The sequence below is a fragment of the Oculina patagonica genome, unplaced genomic scaffold, assembly GCF_052425735.1.
Source record: "Oculina patagonica isolate OP01 unplaced genomic scaffold, crgOcupat unplaced696, whole genome shotgun sequence".
Classification (NCBI taxonomy): domain Eukaryota; kingdom Metazoa; phylum Cnidaria; class Anthozoa; order Scleractinia; family Oculinidae; genus Oculina; species Oculina patagonica.
In genome coordinates this window covers 1-9,604 of record NW_027558576.1, presented here as the reverse complement: position 1 = coordinate 9,604, position 9,604 = coordinate 1, and the positions used below count along the sequence as shown (strand labels likewise).

Sequence of the window (9,604 nt, the reverse complement as noted above, 5' to 3'; positions counted from 1 at the left end):
AATCGGGCGGGGCCTGGGCCCGATTCATAATCTGCACGGAATTTTTTTTTGTCGGTGAATCGATCCAGACCCACGCGGCCCAGCCCGCTCTTCTGTCACGGTCACGCAAGATTTAATATTTAATAGCGATCAGCCGATCACTCGCGTTTAACATGAACACTCTGTTCTCTGAAATGTATAATTTTGTTTCATTCCATATTTTACAAGAAGAGAGGGCTGAATATAATCACATAGCGAAAACAAAGACCGCTTGGACATGTCCAAGCTATTTAAAACTACCACTACGTCAGACCCATGTCACGCGATCTCTCGCTTGTAGCTATAAATAATCATTCACCTATTTTCTGTTTGAATACTCTGCGCTCTGTTTGTGTGAAATATTTATTGTTGTGTTACTCAAGCGTTTGGCTCGGAGCGAGTACAAGTCGTACAATTTACCCGGAACGTGTTAAATATTGCAAAACAACGACTTATTTTCTGGATATCCCAATTTTTGTTTTGAGTTTACGGTATTTTGAGAATCGAAACGTTATCGAAACGTAAGTTGCAAGCTCAGCAAGAATGTGTCAAAGCACGGGATACACGTCATCGCGTCAGGGGAATTACCAAAAGCTTGTCGGAAGACGCTAAACGGAGAAACACAATGGGATGGTCTTAGTCTACTCTTTATTTTGGCGTGATTTGGCTTTCTTTTAAATAAACTGGTTTGGGTTTATTTTATTGAACATTCGGAACAAAATAAATATTTGCATGCGTAAGCAGGCATTTTTCCGGCTAGGCATGTGGTTTTAAAAAGCAAAAGATGACGTGGTAAAGGAAATTCATGTCACGTTCACTCCGTGACTAACGCAAACACGACTTGTGTGTTTCTCAAGTGACTGCTTGTCTAAAGATTTTACTGTGCGGCGCCGTGCCTTTAAGCCAAAGCACTGAAAGAGGTCAGGTGGTCAAACATTACCCGCACGATTATAAACTGCTTGCAGTTCTTGTTTCAAAATAAGCAACGATATTGCTATTTTTACCGCAATAAAGCAACCCTTACAAAACACTGTGCAAATATTTACGTGGTTTATATTTGTTCATCTGACGGTATTATTGAAAAATCGGAAAGCGCAAAGCTTTCCGACAATTCTTTTACTGTACTATGTGAAACGGGTGTTAATAACGGTTACATTTCCTTAATTATATTCATTTATCTTAAGTTTACAATGCACATAATAACTACGGTAACTATTCTAAATAATCTTCTCTAAATTTAGCAAATAATTCTTTACTGAGGAATTTCCCTTTTTCATCCGGCGTTTCCAAACTTGAGAAATAATATTTGAGATGCAGCTACGGTTAGTAGTTCATCTACTGTGTTTCGCCCGGCCGGGTGAGGATATAGTCCTGGAAATTAGGACCGTCGTTAATTGGTATATTTTGTTATCGTAAAAAACATTTTTATCAAGTCCTTGTGATATCATTATAAATTCGATGGAAATACGCCAAGCCAGGAATACTGAGAATCAATTACAAGCAGGTAAGAAGAAATTAACTTGTTATTTCTATCCTATTTTATCAGTCATTTTCTGCGCGCGCAATGCCCCATTTTTTATATTTAGAAGCTAAAAAGTTGACGACGAAGATTATTTATAGTAAAAAAAAAAATACTTTAGGAAAAACAATCTAGCATTGTCGTTGAAGGCACTTAATCTAAAGCTTAAACTTAAGATACAATTACCGTCACAAAAATCGAAGACAATTTGCTCCATGCATCCGGTTTACTTTTTCCTAACAAATTCAATTTTGAATAGAGCACTCATTTTACACGAGTATTATGGAAGAGACAGAGACAGTGCTTTCCCAACAACTGCTGATGACGCAGGTTGAAGACCCAAAACTAGGGGTAAAAATTGCTGTCTCGCTCTCTATGTTTTATGCAGTACTTTCTAAGGTAAATCACCCCATGAACGATCATTTTCAAGATCTTAATCTCTAGCGAGTTTGTCGCAAAGAAAAGCCACCATTTTTGAATGTGCGCACACTAACGCAAGAAGGTTTTAAACCTAAAAGAAAAATGCTTTTTTGATTATGCTGTTTTGTATTGTGAGATAGATTAAATTGCAAGACTCTCGGAAGCATTGAAGTATGGTACTCTTGAGTATCCTGATAATGTGGATTATTTACAGTTAAGTATATTTAATCTAGTTATGTTATTAAAAACAGAGAGGGATGTATTTCTAACGGCTCTATTTACAAATAAAAAAATCATAGGCGATCGAGAATGCTCTTTTTTTGCTTGCTTCAAGACTGTTAGTCATTGAACCGATGCAAAAATGCCCTGTCGGCAGAATTCTATAAATTGATTCACCTCAAGATCAAGTCAAAATATCGGAGAATGGTACTTTTTACCGTTTGCCAGGTTTAGGAGCCGAAGCAGGAAAAACGAATATCTGCAGAATTGAATGTGATGTGCCTTTTACTACCATTGGATGTTACAAAGATTCGGTAAGTCTCAGCTGAAACCGATCAATCCCATGTCCAGTTATGTGTCTCTTTAAATTTTAAGGTGGCCTGATAAGGTTTAAACATTCAATCACAACTACACCTATGATGTTGAGGAATACTTCTAAGTACAGAATTGAATTTGTTTACCGATAAGCAAATTGAAGTTACTTTGACCCCAAAATAAGTTGCCATGGCAACCTCAAAGGAGGTCAAAGATACCCTATTTTCACCTTTTTTGCAAATGACCAAATCATTATTTGGTCAAAGTTTTTGTGTTTAATATATTTTTGTCTAATCAGCAAAAAGGAAACAGGATTCACAATTAGTGATATGTCAGTGCTGTATTAATATAACAGATTTTTCTCTCTAGACTAAAAGAGTATTGCCAAACTATATCTTAAACGAGATGGACCCGACCACTGCCAACTACGGTGGTAGGAAGATCGACTGGTTCAACTGGAATGTTTACATGCCAGGATTCGTCTGCCGCTGTGCAAAGAAAGCGAAGGAGCTTGGGTATGATGTGTTTGGAGTGCAGTTTTACGGTGAGATATAAGATCCCAGATCAGTCCGAGATTTTAAATTTGCCTCACAAATGAAAAGGGCCTGAGAAGGTAACCAGACTGGGGTTTCATTAGCCTCTACTCTCCCCTTAGTAGGACGCAAGTCAATCGCAGGGTTACCCCTCTAGCATGAAATTCGCTTACTTATACACTTGGGTGGAGAGAGACACTGTGAGAGTGAAATGTCTTGCCCCAAAATCCCATATTATGTTGATGGAGTAGGAGCTCTCAACAATACTGCTTAACCGAGAAAGCTCCTGCAAAACTTTTGAAATTAATAAATAGACAGTGTACTTGGCTATACACAAGTTTAATTTATATGTCACTTGGACGTTTTTTCCGTGGGAGCAAAATAGTATGATTTGATTTTTTTAATCACAAGATTCCCCAAATATTGGAGCCTTTTTAAAAACCCTCAAACCACTGAATTGCTAGTATTATGTCAGAAAACACGCTCGACTTCTAAGCGAAGAAATAGGGCCAAAACTACATATGAAATGTCTATTATGGAGGCAATGCAATCTTGTCTTTGTAATGATTGTTCAGAAATGTTGTTTATTTTGTACCAATAGCTGAATGCTGGGCAGGCCACAAGTCAAAGAATCACTACAGGTCACTGGGAAGAGCCTTTCCCGCACAGTGTCTGGGAGATGATTACAAACCCTGTGGAGCCTTTGATCGTTACTGCGTCGGAAAGACATGGACCAACATGGTGTACGAGATCGGTAAGATACCTTATTTTAGCAATGCTCCATGAAATTAACGCGAATTTTAAAAATTGAGAAAATTTTATCAAGCCCCATTAGGGGGAGGTGGGTGCTGAGTATCCCGTATCCCATTAATGTTTTGTCTAAACATCCCACATCCCGTTAATTCCTGTGGTTTTTATCCCCAACTTTGATGTTCGATTTTCCAGAACTTCCTTATTAAATATCCCACATCCCATCAATCTTTCTCTACATATCCCGTATCCTGATAACCCCTAATAGGGTTTCAAAATTGGTTCGGGAATTCAGGAGGTTTAAGAAACTAGTGGTTAAACTGTAGCGTTCGACTGAGCGATGCAAAACCAAAGGAAAGGACGTTGGGTCAATTCAAGTTATTACATCGGGAGGCTTAAAAGGTCGAATTTTACTGTAGTCAAACAGGAGAGAAATTGCTTTGTCACATTTCCAAACAAAGAGAAAAAAAGAAAGCCTCGAGCCAAGTGGCCCATACTGTCGGTGCTTTTCTCGGCTTCGATAGTATTAAGCGGCTGGGAATATTTCTACTCTCCCCTGGATGTGATGCTAGTTCATCATAGGGTACCCACCCAGCATTATTTCACCGGTATCCATTTATACACCTGGATGGAGAGAGGCACTATGAGAGTAAAGTGTCTTGCCCAAAATCACAACACAGCGACCCCGGGCGGCCAGGGCTCGAGCCCGGACCGTTCGATCCGGAGTCCGGCGCGCTAACCATTTTGCCACCGTGCCTCCCAAAGAGAAAAGAGTTAAATGATAATACAACATACAGTAAATGGTTTGAACCCAGGAGTATCGGTAGTTAGTATAGTATGATCGTCCGGGTGAGAGTAGTTCTGAGAAGAACTGTTGTTGCTGACTGACGTTTCGACAACCTGAGCGGAAGTCAGCTTCAGAGTCTGAAGATGACTTCCGCTCAGGTTGTCGAAACGTCAGTCAGCAACAACAGTTCTTCTCAGAACTAGTCACCCGGACGATCACACTATACGAACTACTGATAATACAACGCAAAGTATTTTGACGAACGTCTCGCGTGCTTGTTATATTTTCTTAATCGAAGCTAAAACTAAGGAGTAAATGGAGAAGTAAAATCGTAAAAAAACTCTCAGCTAATAAAGATCAGATATCCAAACCACTGTCAAGATAGTTTGCGTGCGGTCGTCTGCTGTTTCTTTTGTTTCACGTGTAGGCAGGAGACTACGATTATTAATCAGTTTTAAATGGTATGATCACATCTGTGCACTTTTTGCACCAAAAAGTGAAAAAACTGAACGGTCTGAACGGGAACGACACAAGAGTGGCACACAATAACCTAACAATTCTCACTGTACTTCATGCCAGTTGACACGACGTGTAGCCTTCCATATGAGAAAGTTGGCTGTTTCCGGGATCTGCGCAGATCGCAGCGTCCACTGCCGTCCTACCTGATGAACGACCGTGATGTGTTCCACGAGCATTTTAGCGGTAAACTCATTGACTGGAAGAACTGGGATGTGTATCTACCAGACTTGGCTTGCAGATGCGCCAAAAAGGCACACGAGAGAGGCATGACTTTCTTTGGTCTGCAATTCTATGGTGAGAGTCTTAGCTGTTTTACATCAGTTTTTACTCATTTCAAAAAATTGGATACACTGAATCCTTGACGAATAAAATGGTACAAAATACGTTCTGAAAAACTTCATTAAATGGGCTTTGTCACAAATTTTAAACAGATTAATGGTCCATTGTTATTACCAATTGCTATATTAGCTGAGCAAGGAAACTGTGTTAATGAAGAGACCATCTGTGGTCCTGTCTTAGTTCAATAGTTTTGACTATTTTCCTAACTGGCTTGTTTTATTCAAAACAGGGGAGTGTTGGAGTGGCGAAAACGGTCACAACACGTTCGCCTTGGATGGTCCGCACCAGGCCTGCACGGACCAGTGTTACCAACCGTGTCAGCATTACAGTAAATTCTGTGTCGGACAAAACTTTGCCAACTACGTCTACAAAATCAGTAATTATTATAAATTATTATATATACTGTGCTGTATTTTGTTTGATACTTTGTAATACAATGAACATAGGCGAATTGGTCAAGAAGGTTGACGGGTGGCCTCATTTCGTTTTCTTTAAATTAGAAGACCCAAGAGGATGAGAAATGCTCGCTTTCAGACCCTTGTTGGGCTCACCGCCTCCCCAAGAAGAATCCTTTTCAAGAATACGCTCGGACCTGCGCGCTCGCTCGCGTAACATTCTTGTTACTAAAATTAAACCGTTCAACTCGCTTAATCTTTTAACTCGTTTTTGAAACTGAAATCACACAGCCAAGAAATTGAGTAGCACTGAATACATCAGTTTTCTAATTTTATTGACCTTTTCCTTTACCTTGCTCAACCTTAAGAGAACGAAGAATGTGAAATTGGAATCACTCCAGTTGGATGTTTTAACGAGGTGATGAATGATCGAGCCTTGGGAGAAGAAATCTACAATGAGGTCAATCCGTCGAGCCCAGTCTTTGGGGGACATCTGATTGACGTGAAGGACTGGGAGAAAGACTTCCCATTGTTCCTCTGCAAGTGCGCACGAAGTGCAAAAGCTAAAGGATACCAATACTTTGGCGTCAACAACTTTGGTGAGGAATTGTGATTTTAATTATACACCGATTTTCTGAGCCATTTGTCGCTTATTCTGGCAGGAGTTGCGTTCAAATTGCTTTATAATAGTCTCCTACTGGCATTCATCCAAATAATATCTGCTTTGGCATTACATGTAAATTAATAGAGAAAGGCAGTTAGCTGAACAGTCAGATAGTGAGACAGTCTGACAGACAGACGGACAGTCAGACAGTCATTCAGAGAAACAGAGAGATTGATTGATTCACTTTTATTTGAATACGGTTACTTCAGACAGACAGACTAGCCTGCGTGGCGGACAGACAGACAGACAGACAAACAGACAGAAAGACAGGTAGACAGACAGACGGATCGACTGACAGACAGCTAGCCTGAGGAAGCCAGACAGACAGACAGACAGACAGACAGACAGACAGATAGATAGGGCAACGGTGATCTGATCGGGAGGTCGTGGGTTCGAATACCACCAAGGTCAAAGATTTTCTTTCTGGGACTAGCGCTCAGAAGGAAATTACAGCCTATAAATTACCTCAGAGTTAATATTCTCTACTTTCTAGCCACTCCTGCGTAGTGCAACATTATATTGTCCTCGCGATTGGGTTAGACAGACAGTCGGCTGACAGACCAAAAGGTAGCCAGACAGACAGACAGACAGACAGACAGGCAGACAGACAGGCAGACAGACAGACTGATTGATTGATTGATTCACTTTTATTCAAATGCGGTGATTTCATAAATTTCAAAACTTCTTTACATGAAAGCCGTATTTAAACAGAAGCAAATATTGTTCCACTAAAAATATGTACAAATAATAAAATATATATAGACAACAGTTTGCTTGCCTACTGGCCAGATTTCCTTGAAAGATTCGGACGCTTTTATGTCAGTTGTCAGCTGTCCACAGCATTCATCCTCAATACTTGAAAGACCCTTTATAATATATTATACATTATATTCCGCATTTCTTAGCTTAATCCTGTAAGGATTGTTCTCGCGTGCATATCGGACAGACAGACACACTTACAGACAGGTAGACATATAAACAGACAGGCGGACAGGCGGACAAATAGTCAGGGAGACATACATACATACATACATACATACATACATACATACATACATACATACATACATACATACATACATACATACATACATACATACATACATACATACATACATACATACATACATACATACATACGTACGTACGTACGTACGTACGTACGTACATACATACATACATACATACAAACATACATACAGACAGACAGACAGACAGACAGGTCGGCTGCTTCGAAAAAACTTCTTTAAATTTCTTAAGATTTACTCAATGAATATGATTAATTTTTGACTTAGGATCATGCTGGAGTGACGAAGTTGCAGCTGGAAGATACAACGTGCACGGTGAATCCTCCCAGTGTTATGAGGAGGGCTTCGAAGGAAATGCCAGTCCTCGAGCCCAGTGCACTCCCGGGTCCATGCTGTGCTCAGGTGGAGCCGTGACTAACTACGTTTACAGGATTACTGACCCGAGTGAGTTGAAGTGATTTTATGACATGTATAATGAGAGAAAGAAAAACTTTTCCTGCTCTCTTCTTGTGGTTTTTATTGTTTTGCATTCTATCAAGGTACTGGATTGTCATATTTTCTACCACACCTAGGGTTAAGGTGGGTACCTTTATTTAGACACGGTAAGGATTAAAGCTATAAGCTTGTGGGGCCGTGTATTGCCGAACGAAATGGAATTTGGAAGTGTTGGTTTTTGTGGAGGGAGGAAAACCGGAGAACCCGGAGAAAAACCCTCGGCGCAAGGACGAGAACCAACAACAAACTCAACCCACATATGACACCAGGCCGGAACCGAACCCGGGCCACATTGGTGGGAGGCGAGCGCTCTCACCACTGCGCCATCCCTGGTCCCTAGGTAACACCTAGGGACCGTCCATTATTTTCCTGGAAGGAGGGGGGGGGGGGGGGGATGAAAAATAATCCTTTGCAACCATTTTTTAATCTATGTACCTCTCCAAACCTTTTTCCTGAAATGCAATCCATTTGTTTCCATAGATATCGTGTTTGCAAGCAGTTGAGGGGAAATCTTACCTTCATAGTAATGTATATATTTGGGGAATTTTTTTTATTTAAAATCAACGTTTTGGATTTTATGGAGAAACTTTCGAGCAACCTTTTGGATTTGGAGCATATTTTAGCAACTTTTTGGCATTTCACTGACAACTTTGCAAGGCCTGCTTGCAAATTGACTCTCCCAAGTTGACATCCTAAAAATGCTTCTTCCTATTGTTCGATTTCCATCCCGGCTTTAAACAAATTGATCAGATATTAATGTACAAATAAATGAAATACATTTTCCTAATTCAGTTTCAGCGTCCTGAGACGGGAGTCCAGTCCAAGCATATTTGCAATGATGAATGCTGAGAAATAAAGTGAGCAAATTATATAAAGGCCGTCACAATGTCATGAAGAAAATAATAAAGTGTTCATTCTGAGGGAGTTGTTGGTCACACAGAGGTTGTTTTCTAAGTTTTAATTCTTCTTTTCCTTTCTTTCTTTCTTTCTTTCTTTCTTTCTTTCTTTCTTTCACCTTTCTTTCTTTCACCTGTAGTACTTTAGTCAACGGTGAACTACCGTATAATATGCATATTTCAAAACTTCGAAAAAAAAAAGAGAAAATGTCGTTATCCTGTTGACGACCTTTAGCCACTGCACACTATATGATGGATGACATATAGTGCGCAATAGCTCAGCCTATAAGATTGCAGCATTTGAATTAGAATACCAGTAGAATTCTACTAGTTAACAATTAGACGGCAAGCTCGAGGTTTCTACCGGCTGATAGTTGGCGAGGAGCGAAGCCCCGAGCCAACTATTAAAAGCCGTTAGAAACAGACGAGCCGTCTAATTGTTTTAGCATAATCCAGCTGCCCCTCGTTCCCAGGGCTTTTCCCTTGGTAAATTCACACACACCACACAAAAGCCCTGGGAACGAGGTTGGATCTTTTAAACACAAAATATAGCTAGAGTTGATTATTTACATGTTTTGTTGATAAAATTCCGCAAAAAAACTGAGAGCGCACACCAAGAGCCGTCTAATTGTTAAATAGAAGGCACCTGTGTAGCCAATCAGATCGCTCGTTTTGCCAATAGACGGCAACTGGGTTATGCTAACTTC

At 40.1% G+C, this 9,604-nt stretch overlaps 1 protein-coding gene across 1 annotated transcript; it reads left to right on the top strand.

Annotated features, from left to right (window-relative positions):
- Window positions 1-2,106: 2,106 nt before the first annotated feature.
- On the top strand, window positions 2,107-9,007 carry LOC144641117 (uncharacterized). The gene is made up of 9 exons (XM_078500163.1): window positions 2,107-2,170; window positions 2,405-2,490; window positions 2,861-3,035; window positions 3,626-3,778; window positions 5,141-5,374; window positions 5,649-5,795; window positions 6,183-6,413; window positions 7,774-7,950; window positions 8,794-9,007. Exons 1-9 carry the CDS (start codon window positions 2,131-2,133, stop codon window positions 8,805-8,807), a joined length of 1,257 nt encoding a protein of 418 aa, XP_078356289.1. The 5' UTR covers window positions 2,107-2,130; the 3' UTR covers window positions 8,808-9,007.
- Window positions 9,008-9,604: the final 597 nt, after the last annotated feature.